This window comes from Antechinus flavipes, chromosome 3 (genome assembly GCF_016432865.1).
Source record: "Antechinus flavipes isolate AdamAnt ecotype Samford, QLD, Australia chromosome 3, AdamAnt_v2, whole genome shotgun sequence".
Lineage (NCBI taxonomy): Eukaryota > Metazoa > Chordata > Mammalia > Dasyuromorphia > Dasyuridae > Antechinus > Antechinus flavipes.
The window spans coordinates 366,988,082-367,006,768 of NC_067400.1; the positions used below are offsets into that span (position 1 = coordinate 366,988,082).

The following is an 18,687-nucleotide window of genomic DNA, read 5'->3' on the forward strand; positions in this document are numbered from 1 at the left end:
TAGAAAAACAAAATACAAATGATGAAATATTTGGAAGACAATAGTTTATAAAAGGAAAGAAGAGTATTCCTGATGCAATAGAGTTGAGAGAAAACTAACGAGTCTCCTTCATGGAATTTCCATGAAAGTATTTGTATATCAAGTAAAATTATATAAAGTGATTGTAAATCTTACAATGCATTAAAATGGTACCTATTGTTCAGTCAATAAATTAAACATTATAAGCCAGGCACTGTGCTCAGAACTGGAATACAAAGAAAGGTAAAATTCAGTCCCTACTCTCAAAGAGTTCATAGTCTAATGATTATGCACAAACTTATGTATATACACGAATGAGCTATAATCAAATGGAATTAATCACCAGAAGGAAGACAGAAGTATTAAATGGAAAATGGGAAATGAGGGGAGATTTTAGCTTGGTCTTCAAGGAAGCTAGAACAGCCAGGAGGTGAATATGAGGAAGAAGTTTCTGGGCATAGGGGACAGTTGGTGAAAAATGTCCTGAATCAGGAGATGGAGTATTTTATTTGAGAAGCAAAAGTGGCCAGTGTTACCAGATCACAGTATAAAGGGAGGCGTGTGTGTGTGTGTGTGTGTGTGTGTGTGTGTGTGTGTGAGAGAGAGAGAGAGAGAGAGAGGAGAGAGAGAGAGAGAGAGAGAGAAAGAGAGAAGATATAAGAAGACTGAAAAGTTGGAGGAACAAGTTGTAAATGGCTTTGAATGCCAAACAGATGATTTTATATTTGATCCTGGGGGTGATATGGAACAAATGGAGTTTATTAATTACTATTTATGGGGCCAGGGGTAGCATGGTCAGCTAGGAAGCTGAATAAAGAATAGAATGAGTGTGGAGAACTCTGTGGCAGGGAGGAAAACCAGCAGGCTATCACAGAGGGGGCAGTGTCAGAGAAGAGAAGGGGCCATGTATAAGAGATGTTATCATGGCAAAATCATCAGGCTTTCACAAGAGAGTAGATATAAGGAGAGAGAGAGAGGTGGGAGCTGAGAATAACATCTAGACTGTTTGTATGGGTGACTAGAAGGATGATGGGCTCTAGACTGTATTAGGGAAGTTGGGAGGAGGGAATAATTTTGAGGGAAGGATAAATTAAATTTTGGATATATATAGAATATATGGGACACCCTGTTCAAGCTGTCAGTCAGACTGTTGACTGAGAAGCAGCTGAGAGGTTATGGTTCAATCAGTAGATCAGAAATTCATCTGCATAGAGCTGATAATTGAATTCATGGCAGTTGAATGAAATCACCAAGTGAATTAGTTTAGAGGTTGAAAAGGACCCAGGACAGAGTCACAATGAGCAGGCATAACCTGGATGGAGATACAGCAAAGAAGATTGAGAAGGAGAAGTCTATAGGGTAGGAGAAGATACAGAAGAGATCGCTGTCATGAAAACAAAAGAATATTATGAAGAAAATGGTGATCAAAAGTGTAAAAGACTGCAGAGAGGTCAAGAATAATGATTTGACAATAAAAAAAGAAGAAAAAAACAACAAGGATCTGTCTTTCAGAAGAATGTCAAAGCCCACCAAATAATATGGAAGTAAAGATTTAAGAAAAAAAAGTCTTGTCATATCATGGCCTATCTACTCCTATATTCCTTAACTGTGTCACCTTCTTTCTCCTCACATGGCCAACACCATTGCTCAGACCTTAATTTCACCTCAACTACTCAAATAGTCTTTTAATTGGGCTTATTTCTCCAAGTGTCTCCTTAATTCACCCTCTGCACAGCTTCAACATTGATAATCCTAAAGCAAAAGTCTGAACATATGGATCTTCTGCTCAAAAACTCCTCTGGGTCCCCAATACCTTGAAGATAAAATACAAACTTTTTCTTGTCAATTAAAGCCCTGCAATCTGTGTCTGGGCTATTTCTTCAGTTTTACTGATATTACTCTTCCTCATGCCTTCTCAGTCCAGCAAACCAATCTACTTGTTGCTCTTTGTAGATGACCTTCCACATCTCATCTCTATGCTGTCTTTGTCCCCATGCTTGGAAGCATTTTTCTCACCTCACCCTCTTAGAAGCCTTAGTTTTTTTCAAAGTTCAGCTCAAGTCTTATCTCACACAGGAGAAAATAAAAGTTGATTCTGCTCCCTAAGGCATATAGAAAGCAACATCATTTGGTGGTTAGTGAGTCAGGCTTGGAACCTAAATGTTCATGTTCTGATACCTCCCAACTCTATGACTTTGGGCCAATCACTTTAGGTAATTTTCTTAACACTGTAAGTCATAGAAAAGGTGTCAATCTTCATTAGGAATGAAGAACCTTACTAGCATATTTCCATAGTGATATAATCATAGATCAAATAATAGATTTAAATTCCCTTTTCCAGTGAATAGACTAGTCAGGAAAATCTGAACTTGAATCCTTCCTGAAACATTATTGGCTGTGTGCCCTAAGCAAGTCCCTTGACCTCTGTCTGATTCCATTTTCTTATCTGTAAAATGGGTATAATAATATCTCCCAGACTTGTTGGGAAGATTAAATATGGCCTTTGTAAAGTGCTTAGCACAGTGCTTGGCACAAAGGAGTAGGAATAGTAAAAGCAGAATTTAATTAATGCATACTTCCTGCTTTCCTTCCTGACTCTGACACATACTGCCTGCAAGTTAAGTAATCTCTCAAAGCTCTAGGCAACTCTCTAAAACTATAAGCTGTAGGAAATGTAGTGATCTATAGTGGATGAACAAGTTTCCTTAATGAGAACATTCCTATACTGATGAAATGATAGATTTAGTTCCTATCCAGTTACACACACACACACACACACACACACACACACACACACACACATTGTGTATATATACATGCAAGCACAAGTATACAGACTTATGTGTTTGTGTGTGTATGTGTGTATATATATATCTATATATCTATATCTATATATGTATGTATGTATAACATACTCCTATAAACACATACATACCTGGAGAGAGACAGAGACAGATAGAGAGAAATACAAAGTGAGTGACTAGCATTTAGAATCAGCAATACATGTGTTCAAATCTCACCTCTTATACTTACTGGTTGTGTGACTTTGTCTCTGTGTCTGTGTCTATGTCTCTGTGTCTGTCTCACTCTCTCCTGTTTCTGCTTCTGTGTCTCTGTGTCTCAATGTCTGTCTCTGTCTCTCTCTCTCTGTATCAAGGTCTGTCTGTCTCTCTATGTCTCTCTTTTTTGCTCACTCATACACAGACAAATTTATATATATATATATATATGTATATATATATACACATATATGTATCATATCTCTTTTGACTATTGTGCAACTCCAACTCAATGTCTTTCAAACACTTCAAATTCAACATACTCAATTGAATGAACTATCTTTCTTCCTCAAAATCATTTCTTCCTTCAAATCTTTTCATTTTTGTTGATTACATTATCTCACCAGTTATCCAAGTTAATTTTATCTGAGCCATAATAATTATTCCCATTCATATAACACATTTTTTTGAATGTTTTCTTCATACCAGCCCTGCGAAAATATCACAATCATATTGGAGTAGAAATAGAGGCTTAGAAGGGTTAAATACTTTGCTCAGTATCACCCAACTAGTAAATATTGAGGTTAGGCTCAGATCTAATTCTTTGGACTCTAATACCAGGTCTCTTTCCCTGTATCCATGTATCTTTCACCTTTCCTCTTAAGTTAAGTTTTTCAATGCAATTATTTATTAAGCCCCTTGATCTCTAATTACATCATCTCTTGCATGCATTCTTTCCTTTACACTCTCACTGCTACTACCCCTGTAGAAGCTCTTACCTTCTCTGATCTGTACTAACAGAATAGCTAACTGCTCTCTCTTCCTTCCAATCAATCCACACTTCATAATCCTTCTAAATAAATGGTCCTGATATACAGATTTGAAATATTAATCCCCTGCCCAAAACACTTGAATGGTCCCTATTACAACATCCACTTCTTAACATTTAAGACTTCTCAACCAGCTTCTAGATTCCCCCTCCAGTCTTGTTTTCATATTAATTCCTTTCATGAACTCCAGGTTCTAGCCCCAATTATAATACTAGTTAATCCAAATCTGTGATGTATTCTTTTGCCTACAGAGATTTTCACAGGCTATCCCTGGTTTTATACCCACTCTATATCAGTATTTATAGAAATGCTTCTTTTCCTTCATAACACACTCATCCTTTTTTCCATTTTGTCCCTCCAAAGGCCCTAAAACATAGCAAAGATTGCTTTGGTGATACTATAGGGTTGATTGATTTAATAGCTTTTTGGAAATGAATAAGCTTAAACTAGAAATTTACACAGCAGGAAAAACTAGCTTCCCTTAGTATCCTAATGGACACATTCTATTCATAGGTGTCTATGATGTCTCTACATAATCTTGACATTAACTCTATATGCTGTGGACAGTTCTATGAGAGCAGACATCTCCATGCTTGCCTGGAACAGGTTTCTGACATACAATGAAAAAAGAATTGAGCTGAGGAACTTGTCATCTTTATATTAATGATGATGTTATCACTATAAATAAATCCTAGTAATCTCAAAAGAACTAAAATATTACTCCTACTAATTTATAAAGTCAAATAATTTTAAAGTATTCAATTTATTACTATTTGTAATTGGCAGATTTTTCTGCAAATAAATATAGAAGGAAAATCCCTGCCATATTCTGAATTTTTCTCTAAGCCTTTTTTGTAGAATTTTATTCATACAGTAATAAGTGAAAATGGCCATCAAGAGGCAAAAGTGAAAGATTTCAAAGAACAAATTTATTTCTTAAATTGAAAACTACAGCCATTAAAACTTCCTTATACAAAACTTGTCACTTCCATATGTCTGAAAGCTTTATAGCCTTTCAGATGTATACAAGTACAGCACAATTCAAATAGTTTCTTTCATTTTATGACAAGAGGAAATGTACTGACAGACAATAGCAAGCAAATCACTCTATCTTGTCTCTATAAAGTGATTTTGTTCTGTGAACTCTTTCTGGAAAACTACAGATACCAACTTTTCCTTAAAGGCATGTCTACTCCATATATGGATGTAAAAGGCTGAAATCTTTATTTTCTATCTTTTTAAATAGCTGTCAGACCAAATTTCTTTCCACGTTAATGTGGAGAGAGGAATGTTATATATAGTGTCAAGGTACATTGATACTTCTTTAGGTAGAAGGTACAGAATCATTCCTCCTTCGCACCAGGAGCGTAACTGGCAGGGTCACAGTCTAGAGCTGTGGAAAATGTACATATACAGAATTGTCTCTTCAGCATCATGGTTTTTCTATGCTTTCTCTCTCACAAACATAATACATACTGGTGATCATTTATGTGCTGGTATATTAGAGGATTGCTCCCAGGATGTGGAAGGTCTTTACCTGTCCTATTCCACTATATTTTAAAATTCTCTTTCTTTTCTACCTAATCTGAATTTCTCATCTTAAGAAAACTTTTTTTTTTTTTTTTTTTTTTTTAGGTAGAAAATAAAGGTAGAATCATTGCCTTCTGAAGCCTACTGCTAAAATGTACATATGTAAGCTGGAAGTGAATAGACTTCCAACTCTGTCTCACTAGCAACAACTGTCTCACTCCTGGATTACTTCAATTGTTTTACCAATGTTTTGAAAGAGCCATAGAGGATAGCTCATAGAAAGTATGGTATGGAAGAATGGAAGTTATAAAAAAAATTGAAGAGGGGAGGGACATACAAAGAACCTAAGGAAGTATTTGGAATAATTGGGGGCATGGAGATGCAATGAAGAAGGTCAGACATTAAGGACAGTGTGTCAGTTTGTATACTGCTAATAACAAACATTTCATTAATTTTTGCTTTTCTTCCAAAAAGGGTCAACTTTTAATTTATCAGCATTATGAAGTACATATTCTCTCCCAGGAGAATTTGTTTTTCAAGAATGTACTAAAACAGGGGATGGTCAAGGGAACAATATCTTACAGTGGAAAAAGGCTGGGATTTAGAATCAGAGATATTAGGTTCAAATCCATGTCTTTCCTTGATGGTTGACATTAGATAAATCACTTTATCTCTCTGAGATACATTTATAAAAATATGGAATTCAACCTGAATATCAGAATTTAGTAAAGTCCTTTTAGCTTTATGAAAGGATGGGGGGGAAATGGTTTCTCTCTGCTTTTTCAACATTGGGACTTCATTGGGAATGAAGGATAAAACTGAGAGATCACTGATAGATTTCACAGAATATTTTTAGTTGGAAGGGATTTTTTCCCATTTTCTGTTATTGAATTAGTTATGGTGAAGTTGGTCTAGCAAGTTCTAATGCTTTCTTGGAAAATATGATTATGATTTATCATATTTGAGTATTTAAAGGCCTTTCAAACTTTATAATTATTGATTAAGCAATGGTACATATCAGCATTACCAAAGTTCATTATTAGGTATAAAAACAGGCAGATGACATGTAAAGTTGTAGTTGCAATGGTTTATCCTATTGAGGCTTAGAACAGTGGCTAGACATTCCAGTGCTATAATCAAGGGGTGCCAAGTGTTGTTGACTATTGCATTTTGAATCAATGAGAATGCCTGACATGATATATCTGAAGCTTAACTGAACAATGGAAAAAAAAAGTTTCCTTTTGATAAGAATTGATAGTTCTCCAAAAGGTGGTTGCAATTTCTTAAAGGAAATATAGCAGATTAAAAAAAAAAATTTAAAACTGCCCTAAAAGGAATCAGATTTTTTGAATCTAGACAATTTCTTGAATAGTTTATATCATGATTCAGTTTCCTTTTTTTAAGGGTGATGTAAAGTTAATTTTAGAGGTCTATCTATAAGTTAGGGAAACCACATAATATCAATTACTTCATCAATATTAGAATGGAAAATTAATTACCAGGTAGAAATCAACATACAAAATGATAATAACATTTCTTAATAACTTCTTTATTTCCATTATTTGTCAAAGAGAAGTTTGTTATTTTCAGCAGATTAAGTTATTCTACACTTTATTTTTTTTCTCCTTTTACTCTCTTTGATGAAATTCTAGTCATCCTAGCAACCTACATTTAAGCACACTCGCTGGCATTACTATCCAAAGGTTAAGTGTGTATTACACAGATGAGCCCCAAGATTAAGTACAAATTGTGAAATGTATGTGGATGTGCATGATCTGAACCAATGAACTGTGGCCTGAAATGATGTCACAAAATGTGCAGCAGTAAGTGGAAGGTTAAACCTACTTGCATCTCGGTTCATTAAACGCAGTTAAAGTGCAAATTCCCTCATTCTGACAGTAGTAATCACAGGGGTTCACTTTCTGGTCACAGCGCTGACTTTTAAACCCCATAGAGCATCTGCAGAATTTCAGTAAAATACAGCTAAATAAATATTCTGCCTTTTTTGCCAAACATGTTTTAAAATCATTGCATACAAAGATGGTAACGTGAATCAAGAACTCATTTCAAGTATGCTCAGTTCTCTTTCAACCACCCTCATAACCCTCTACCTTCAAATGATAAGGGGAAATTAACTCAGGCAGGGCTTGCCTAGACATCCATTTCTTTTGCCCAAGAAGTCAGGAATTTCTGACAGAAATCCTAAAAAACCAAGTGGATGATAGCTTGTGATTAACAGGTCTGGCCAGCCAGAGAAAGGGCCAGGGGCCAGAGAAGTAGAAGGGAGGGATACACTGAATTCTGGATATTATGAGAAGTATCAATGGCATTTTAGAAACAGCAACAGCACTCCTCTTATATATTCACAAACCCAGACTCAGTTTAATGTATTCCTAAAGAGCCAGAGATTTCATGGGTTGATATTTTATAGCATGGGTTTATATAATGCTTCATTCCAAAATTCGATACATATATCAAACAGCATTATGCATTTAAAAAGATGTCTCATGTTCTTTTGAAAAGAATGGCTGTAAGTACCAAAGCATTCATAATACATGATTATCTCTGGAGTTGAAATGTATCTGAATACAACAGGGGAGTTAGTCCAATTTTCCCCTGTATTTCCAAGTTCAGATATCCACTAGTGTCTGAAATGGGCATGATGCTAAGAATTAAATGAACTCTTCTTCATGATATCATTAGCAATATCAAATTGATAGATGAGGACATTCTGTCATTCTTCAACTAAAGTTGGACCATATTAGCATCTTAAAACTAAGACAGGTTCATAGAATATATTTATAAGTTATCTACCTTCCCCAAACCCCACTTCCCTAAGAAAAGAGACAGGCAGACGAGAGCTGCTAAAAACAAACAGGTCCCATTGTGACACACTTGCAATATAAAATACTCACAAACACACAGGTATATTTGTCTCAGGGTCCAGCTGACATGTGCCACCATTGTAACAGTAGCCATCACATAACTGACAGCTGGAGGCAATCTTTCCATTAGTGCAACTGCAGTGACAAACAACAACAAAAAAAACCCATTGTTATCTCAATCATTATAGTTGAAAGCTGACAAATTCTGCTGCTGACGAAAATGTTCATCTTGGGATGGCAGTTGAAGGGTAGATAGAGTGAACTTTTAGTAGGATGGCTAGAGGCACCAGTTTTTTAAATGAGAAAAAAATGATAGTCTGATACTTTATTATTTTTTTTAACAATTCTCAAATTTAACCCATTAGTTAACATCAATAATTCTATATTAGTTATATTTGTCAAAAATAATGTCTAATTCTTGCTTTTCAGGGAGTCATCAGCATTAGTATATTTCTTTCCTTATGATCAAGGTTAGTTATATCCCTAAGAGGGATATGTTAAACTTTACTGCTTGGAAAGGGTTGGAAATCAATGTTTTGGATATTTAGTCCATAAAGGAAAAATCCAGTTCAAAGAATTTTCAGAATTGGGTGCAAGTTTTAAACTCCAATTCTTATAAAAAAAAAAAAAAACCTGCAGAAGCAATACCCTTAGACAATTTATCTCTTTTCGTTCTTTGTGATGACCCTATTGTGTGCCAAGTTAATGTAAAATGAAGAAATTCAAATTATGGTACATGTAATATGTAGTATGAACATAAAATGACAATGTTTTCTTATAGTTTTATGGAATCTTTCTAATTACTATATAGTGTTATCACTTTTCTAGGCTTTTAATTCAATTCAGTTAAGATCTAGTAGGCATCTATTGTGTACACATTATAATCCTACATATTGACTCAAAGACTATGCCATACTATAATATTATAGTGCACCATTGGAAAAAAGTACTAAATGTGATAATTTCTAACTTGAAAAAGTATCATGAGAGGAGATACAAAAATGCCTGAGAAAAATGGCAGATGTAATGTGATATTCAATCTTTGCTTAGTGGTAATTATTTGGCAATTCCATCTATAAGAATAGGAAAGTCAAAAGGAATATTTTATTTTATTTTCATCATTTTTCATTTGTACACCAGAATGATATCATGGAGAGATCACTGACCCTGCGTTCATAATTAGGGCTTCAGAAAACATATGCTCCTAGTTCTTACCTGTAGAAAAATAATAACCATCATGTATATATTGCCTTAAGGTTTGCAAAGAGCTTTGCAGATATTATCTGGTTCTCCAAGAACTCTGGGATATAAATTCTATTATTATCCATAATTTACAGATAAAGAAATTGACCAACAGATTAAGTGACTTGCCTAAGATCACACAGCTAGAAAGTGTTTGAAACCAGATTTTAACTGTTCCTGCCTCCACGTTGAATGCTCTTTTCCCCTGAGATACTTATCTTTCTGTGTGATGGTGCAGAGAAAGAATCAGAGAGAATATGTGCCGAGCATCTTAGGCAGAGTATTCTGTTTCATTAGAAGTCTTCAATAGGACCTAGATAAGCATTTCTTGGGGATACAGAAAGGATTCAGACTTAAGGGATTCAGAATTCAGGCATGGGTGAGATTAGATTTCCTTCCAGTTTTAAAATGCTCAGATGCTATCTATATATCCTTCTCAATTCTCTTCTTTTCCCTACTGATTAATTAGATCCAAATAGTTTATAAGCTCCAAATTAAGTGTTGGTGCTTGAGTATGGAGAAGGAGACTTTCAAAAGACATAGAAAGTAGAGAAATGGGGAAGAAAGTATTTTACTATGTAAAGTACTTCTGTACTTTATAAACTTATGAAACAATTCACAAATACTAATGTTTGTGTAATTGCATATGATCATACACACATTTTCAGTATCCTCTTAATATATAGGAATATATATAGGAAGAAGATATAAGCCAGAGCCTATTTGGATGTCTTTGGTTGTGGCTTTCTAATAATTCTTTCCTAAAAAAGGATTTGTTTTTTCCTTATCCTTTATCTATGACTAGAGGGTATGTAATGCTTCTTTGGAAATCCTGGGCCTACCACAGTTGCAGCTGTTCTTCAGGCATATTTGACTCTGTTACTCTGTGACCATAGCACACCAACGGTGTCCAAGCTTGTTGGTTTGTTAGGTTTTTCTTGGTGAGAATATTGGAGTCATGTACCATTTCATACTCCAGTGAATTAAGACAAACAGGATTAAGTAACTTGTCTATGGTCACACAGCTAGTAAATGTCTGAGGATGGATTTGAACTCGGGTCTTTCTTACTTTAGCCTATTGCTCTATGTACTGAGCCATCTAGCTGCTCCTTACCATACAGTAGTTGCTCATTAAAAATTAATATGCTCAAAATAAATTTTTTAAAGATCAGAGGACTAAATCAGTAGGAATAGGACATCCTATTTTTTCTCTTTCTATTACTGACTTGGAAAGAACACTACAGAATCTGACATGAAAATGCTATTTTATTATTTCTTCCTTCCTTCTAACATTTTTTTTTAAAGATTACATTAAGTAATAATAACTTGGCATTTGTATTGTGCTTCAAGGGTTCCAAAGCTATATACAAATATGACCACATTTATCCTCACAAGTAGCAAGTAAATGTTATTACCTAAGTTTTATAGTTGGGGAAACTGAGGCAGAAGAAGGTGCCCAGGATCACACAGTTAAGAGTCTAATACTGAATTTGAAGTCTTTCTGATACTATATTCAGTGTTTTACCTGCTGTATCACATCTCTCTGTCTCTGTTTCTTATAACATATATAATACAAACATATAACTATATACATATTCATGTAATTCTTTCTCTGTATTCCTAGTTTATTCCAAATGAGAGAATTTTTTTTCATAACACATAATGAAAAAATGCCAACTAATTTAAATCCTAGATAAAAGACAAAAGATCATAGGATTTTTTGAAAGTATATATCTCTATTCTTTCCCAGGCACAAAAAGTACTACTTATATATTAAATTTGAAATTTCCATTACAATTTCTCTCTTAGGGGATGTATACCCATGCTATTTCTGATATATTACTATTCATGAGCTAATTACAAGTTATTTGGCAGACAAAAAAAAAGAATTCCCACATCAATTTATATCGCAGAGATATTATTTCTGCTTTTCAAAACTGTAATCAACTTTGACTTCACCAATATTTATTTAGATTTTCACAGGAATATCGGAGTTCTGCTATAGTGATTTCATTTATGATGTTCAACAGAGAATCTGCCTTAGTGGACATAGCATGAGCCTGGGAGTTACAAAGCCTAATTTCCCATATCTAATCACATCTTGAACAACTTTAGATAAGTTATGCAGGATATTTTTGTTATGTTGTAATTTTAAGTCTTATAGTGTCTGATTGGTATCCTTGAAACAAGGATTATATCATGACTTTGTCAACTATTTTGATGCTAAGATGAAAGGCACAATATAAGAGAAAGCTAATTTTAGCTAACATATGTCTAGAATACTTAAATTTTCATTTATTTGTTTGTTTGTTTATTTGTTTTGAGGACTGCCATATTCATTCATTCATCCAGAATATTTCTCAAAGAACTTATTTTGGTAGCTACATTTCAAGGCAGCCATTATTTATTTATCATTAATGACTGCTATTTAAAATTTTTTAAATGCACAATACCAAAATGTCTTTAAGAGATTTAGAATTATATACATTTTATGATTATTCATGTTTCTGCTTTTTTTTTTTTAAATCAAGATCCATCTAAATTTCAAAGAAAAAATTAGGTTAGTACTGTCTGGCTCATTAGTGCTATGAAGAACAGAAAATGGAGACAAGATTCTGGGATGGCTTCCTTTTGGACCAGGTTCTTTCTGTGTAGTCTAAGTAGAATTCAGAAATGATATATTTTTCAGGATCCTTCTGTTTCTACAGAATAAATGAGAATATATTTACTTTCCTTCCTTCCTTCCTTCCTTTTTTTCTTCCTTCCTTTTTTTCTTCCTTCCTTCCTTCCTTCCTTCCTTCCTTCCTTCCTTCCTTCCTTCCTTCCTTCTTTCCTCCCTCCCTCCCTCTTTCCCTCCCTCCCTCTTCCCTCCCACCTCTCTCTCTCTCTCTCTCTCTCTCTCTCTCTCTCTCTCTCTCTCTCTCTCAGAATTTAATTGCTACCCTATTCACATCACAGGGGTGGAAGCATAGTCCCTCAAAGGTATCTGAGGGAAGATTATTTCTTTCATATCCTAGAAAGATGATTCAATGAGACAATAAAAGGAAGCAGGTTGATTTTTTAATTTTTTGCATCAAGTTCTGAAATGTATTTTAAATTGTACTTCAAAGACCTGATAAAGTTGGTGAATTAATTTGATTACAATTAGGCTATTTGCTTCAAGAATCAAGCAAAAGATTTTTTCTTTTGTTTATGAAAATCTAGCTTTTTAAATGAACTATCAGTTTCATACCTTTATTTTAAAGTAATAATGTACTTTTTCATATATGGAGTATATATACATATGTGGAATTTATAGATGTCACTAAATGTCATCCATAGCAATAACATCAGGCATGTTCATTGTGAAAGCAAAAATGAGAGTAAATAAAAAAGAAAAATCAGAATAAAACATGTTAGTCTCGACTGTAATAAAGTTTTATTAGTACTTGTTTGGTGAGACCTACATAACTCAAGTGTTGACACAATCTCAGTGTAGGCACTTTAAATTGTGGCATGAAAACTTTATCGCATGCTCTTCCATCATATGTTTTTATTTATTATACTTAAATCCAAGGCAACTGATAGAGCCTAGCCCTTTAAAAGTCCTTCCTTAAAAATCCTTTCAAAGAAAGTCTCTAGTGACATTTGATCCCTAACCTCAGTGTTATAAACTTGTTTTATGATAGCAGATGAATAACATTAGCCTTTAGCCTTTCTGTAGTGGTGGGAGCATCTATCTACTTCACTATTAAAGCCAAAGGCCAAAACATCATCTAAAAAAATCAAAGCTTACTGGATTTTTTTTTTTCTTTCAGTCAAGTTTTTCAGGAAGTAGTGTTCCATGCACGTAAATTGTCTTAAATGATAATATCCAATGTATTGACAATCTTTCATCAAAACAATAAGTTCAATGGTCTATTTTATAGTTCCTTTAGCTATGTTCCTTACTAGTTATGAGACATCAATTAGCCCTTTAACATCTCTGAGCCTCAGTTTCAACATCTTTAAAATAAGTGAGTTGAGCCAAACAATTTATAAGTTCCTTTTTAGCTCTATAGTTTCTGACATGATGATATTTCTTAAGTGTTTTCCAGATAAACCTAGATATACAAATAGAAAAGCAATAAAGAACATCTAAGTCAACCACAATATTTTACAGATGGAAAACCAGAAAGCTGAAAATCCAGATAAGTTATGTGAGTTACTCCCATGTAATAGATGTAGTAATTAGTAGACCAATATTCAAACTAAGATCCTATCACTCTAAGTTTAACTCTCTTTTCACTGCAAAGATCTTATATTATTTTTTAAATTGCAAAACTCATACTGTTAACACAGAAACTAATGCAACTTTTAAAATACAATAACCTTCTATATCAATTTTGTAATCTTATAATTTCACATTTTTAGAGGCTCTCCCTACAAACATCCTATAATGAATATTCTGACAATTTCCTTTATATGATGGGATAATTAATTTTTTTTGAGAAAATGTGCACTTTGATTTCATGACTAATTACTAAAAAAAAAAAAATAAACCAATATGTTGCTTTCTGTCTGGAAGCTTACTCATCCACAAACATTTTATAGTGATATTAAGATTTATATTACATTTTATTGCTTATTAATGGTTACAATATTTTGAAAGCAACTAATGCCACTGAATTGAGCTGTATGTGAACTTACTTGCATGTTATATCTTCACTGTCCTTGTTTATAATGCAGTGGCCACCATGGCACCTTAGGCACTTGTCAACTTCACATTTTGTTCCTTCATAGCGAGTTGGACAGACGCATTCTACATTTCCATCATCTGCAATGGTGCATGATTCAGAATTCACACAATAATGATGGCATACATCTAAAAAGAACACAGAATAAAAGATAACATTTTTAAGAGATTTTTTTCAAAAGCTAACAAATGGTACTATTTCCTTTCATAGTATAGACTTCTTTACTAAACGAGTTCTAATATTGTGCATACCAAGAATTCTTTAGTTATGGGATATATAGCTCCCTATCTTATATAAATTAGCATTGTCCTTTCTGGACAATTTCTGCTTTCTGGAAGCTGGCACATGAATTAGATGAACACTGGATGTCAATTCTTGCTCTATGATTTAAAAAAAAGGAAGTTCATCAATATTGATCAACTAACAGATAGTAAGATCCAGTAAAACATGGAGTAATCTAACTTAGTAGTTTGCAGTACAGTTCAAAGTTGTTTGGGAAACAAGACAGAGCAAGATACAAATCTGAAACACATAGTTATTATATTAAGTAATGAAAAGCAGGGTTGTTCAACATTGTGCTCAGAAATTGTAATTTCCTTTTAGGTATCTATTGTGAAGCAATTTTAACAGATGCCATCAAGAGAAAAATACTATAACTTTAAAAGTTTGGTAACTACCTGTTCTATTACTACCAGAGCAGTATATTCAGCTGTAGAAAGTTAAAATCTAATTCATTTTCTTCCATTTAATGTTTTCTTGTCCACTATATTATAATCAGAAAGAAATTAAACTGATTTGTTGCTAGTTTCACTTTCTTTTTACATTTATTGCCTTTTTAATTTTTCTAGTATTACACTGTTAAAGTTATGAGGACCAAAGAACATCTATGCTACCTTTCTCTTTGATATTATATGTGCAAGATTATTATTGCTGATTTTAGCTGCACTAAAAATTATTTAGTGGCAATGACTAAGAAGTTGTAAGAGTCATGATTCTAAGAAAAAGGCATAGGATCCTATGATTTCCACCTTTGTAATGGCAGTCTTGAAGAATCTAATACTTATTTCATTTTTAGCATCCACAAGGCAAATTTTCCTAGGAATAGCTACAGAGATATTCTCAAGAACCCAAGAACTGAGAGGCTTGTAAGGGAAGTGACATATAACCATTTAGTCTAATGGTGCATTAGTAAAAAAAAAAAAAAAAAAAAAAATTAATGATAATAGATGACATTTTTGTAACTTTTTGAAAATTGCAAAGAAAATTACATACATTATCACATTTGAACCCCATAGAAATCCTATTTTTGACCTCTTTGGGATATATGCCTACCAGTGAGTCAAATAATATAGATACTTTTTTGAATAATTAATTCTTTATTTTCCAATTCTCTCATTTGTTCTTTGATGCTATAACACTTATTTTTAACTGTATTTGCTTAGGGTCATGGCATATCCACTGAGTGAATAGAATATAAAGGAAGATCATAAAAAAATATGAAACATACAAAAACTGGTAATTTTACTATAATAAAACCACTCTAAATTTCACATTGTTAAATTTGCGCTACTTTTGCTTAGACAAAGCAGAAAATATTTCTGGCTTGGAACTCCTCCCACAGAGTTTCCATGAAATGCTATCTCATCTTTCTCAGTGCTGATTGCTTGTGGGTTCTAAAGTACTGCTGTCTAGACCAAGCCACCAGAGATTTGATCCTTTGCCAAGATTCTTCCCAAGGTATGCCTATGGAAAACTCATGTCCTTGATGCCATTTGCTTGTTAGGTTCCAGATTAAAAACAGTTCCGAAAGCTTCTAATAGTTAGATATTTCACAGAATTGTTTTATATACCCCTGTGAGGGTTCCTAGGAAATAGCCTTTGTATGCAGATTTAATTACTTCATTTTCTTCCCTCTAAAGTTCTCCTATTGACTTTAATTCCAATTGACAAAGACTTGTGAGCACTGGCATTTTAATAAAGAAAAGAGAGCTTACTTAGAGGAGACCTTTCTTTTCAGTAGATGCAACATAAGCATTGGAGAGTTGTAAGTTGCAAAGTAATATAATTCCTCCAAATTTACTGCATTATTTTAGGTTTAACTCTGATGCATTCATTCTGCGGGTCTATTTATGAGAGAGTTTACAGAGCACATTAATATTATATTTGGCTAAATTAGGAAATTCAACCAAACTGCAAGCTCTTGGCAATTATCTCAAAATCGTGACTGCTATGCTTAATAAGTAATAGGAATGTCATCATATTTTCTCCCTCTTACGCCTCTCAGCTAACTGTTCCCTATCCATTTGGAATTACAAATAGATATGTAAAAGTGGGAAATATATTCTGTTTTTTCTCTATCTTGTCTCTATGTACTCTCAGGTAATTACCACTTACTCTTATTCAGATTCTAAGTAGCTCTTGAGTTAGCTATCTAATAAAAGAGAGTGTTCTTATTAGTCCTTTACAGCTTAGCAAGGAGACTTTTGTTTACTAAGTTAACAAATCTTGAAACTGAGTAACATTATAGTTCCTTATTTTATGGCTTCATAATATATGCATGTGTATGCAAAAGAGCTAGACAGTTTTGACACATCCTTAAAATGGACAGAAAAGCTTACTACAGTCACACTTCATTAATTGTGTGTCATCAGGGAATGAGTTGTTTGTTCTACCCAAGAGAATTTTTTAGAGATAATTAAAACTTACCCTTTAATCATGAAAATTGCCTTTAAGGTGTGGTAGCCCTAAATATATTCTGCAGTCTAAGTTAACCTTTCTTTAATGATTCAAAGTCATCATTATGTACATCAGTTAGTTTTGTGCTGTTAGATGGCTTAGTATAATGGCCCTGGCTACGAATTGGGAGACCAGGTTGGAATGGAAATGGATAAACAAGTCCATACAGTTGATATGTATGTTGATACTGACTCTTCCTAATGGTGTCTGTTAGTAAGTTCTTTATATTATAGACAGTGAGTTAATAACAAATTATTGCAATAAATAAATATTTTTTCATAGGATCATTAATCAAAAATTGGAAGAAAAATCCCATCCACTCATTTCTGCCCTCGATGGGGAATCCTCACTTTTTGTCTGGCCAATTATGGGAAAGGGAATCACTATTTATATAGTGCCTTTTATGTGCCTAGCATTGCATTCAGCCACTTTACCATGGTATCTCATTTAATCCTCACGATGCCCACAGGATGGAAGTGTTATTATTATCTTTATTTTATTTTATTGTCAAGGAATCTGAGGCAGACAAAAGTTAAATGACTTTCCCAGCTCAAAGAGTTAGTGTCTGAAGTCATATTTGGACTTTGGGTGTATGCTGGTCCTAACTTCCAAATTATTTTATCTTTTCATTATTCATTATCCAATTCAAATCTCTCCTGTTTTAACTAAGGAAACAAAGAGCAGGGAAGTTAATTGAATTGCCATAGATTTATATTTGAAAAGGACCTTGGAGATTTATCTAGTCCAGGTCTCATTCTATAGAATCTATAGATTCTACATCTATATCTATAAATATCTAAAGAAAAGAATAAGAGGTGTGATTTGAACCCAGGTCCTCTGACTCCAGAGTCACTCTTCTATACCATGTCAAACCAATGAAATGACAACAAAATGCATTAGAGATCATATGTATCTGTTTTGAAATAGTAGAAATAGAAATAGCTGGTGTGAGAAATGGATGGCCATTTGGTTTTCACAGAGTTATGAAAATTAAATTGGAAAATTGAATCCCACAAGGACATCAAAGAATAATCAGGGGTGAAGATTTTAGATTTGAACTGAAGCCCTCTGAACTTTGCCTCCGTAAGAATGTAAGTTTCTTGGGGGCAGAGACTGGATTTTGTTACCTGGAGTAATGGCCTAAGATTTGAAACACAATCCTTGGCCCCTTGCCCTTCATGTTTACCTTACCCCTTAAAAATGTAAGCTCCTTGAAAGCAAGTACAAGTATGTAATGAGAGATAGAAATTCACATTCTCTATTTTCTCTAACACCCAATTAATGGAGAATGGAGGCAGGTCCTTGCTCTTCAGGATAGGAAATAAGACACTGCCTTTGTGGTTCCAAAAATATGTCTACTACCTAGATACCCACTCTTGCAGAATGTAAAATAAATCTTTCCTGTATTCATCAGTAAGTCAGTGGAGTTCTTAGTAAGATATTTTGTTTCTTACAGCTGGCATTTGATTTTCTTTCTTTCTTTTTTTTTTTTTTTTTTTTCTGAATGAACTAGCATACCATCCATATAAGAAGTAAACATTGACTGGTAAAAGGTCATTATATTGCATTCTGGTAGAAATAACATACAACTGATAATGTGCTATCAAAAAACACTATATATGTGTAACAGGTATTGAAAGTAAATAAATATGCAATCTTTATATAACAGACATTTTGAACAATTTTTTTCGAGGGAGAAAGTATATCAAGAATTCCCCTTTTCCCCTTCTCA

General features: G+C 33.7%; 1 protein-coding gene across 1 annotated transcript in view; it reads right to left on the bottom strand.

The window, feature by feature from the left end:
* LRP1B (LDL receptor related protein 1B) overlaps positions 1–18,687 on the bottom strand; it is a 2,056,943-nt gene that overhangs the window by 35,592 nt on the left and 2,002,664 nt on the right. The window contains exons 85-86 of the mRNA XM_051990638.1: positions 14,173–14,347; positions 8,293–8,397 (exon numbers count right to left, since the gene is read on the bottom strand). Coding sequence (XP_051846598.1) covers positions 8,293–8,397; positions 14,173–14,347 — 280 coding nt within the window. The remainder of the gene's footprint in view (positions 1–8,292; positions 8,398–14,172; positions 14,348–18,687) is intronic.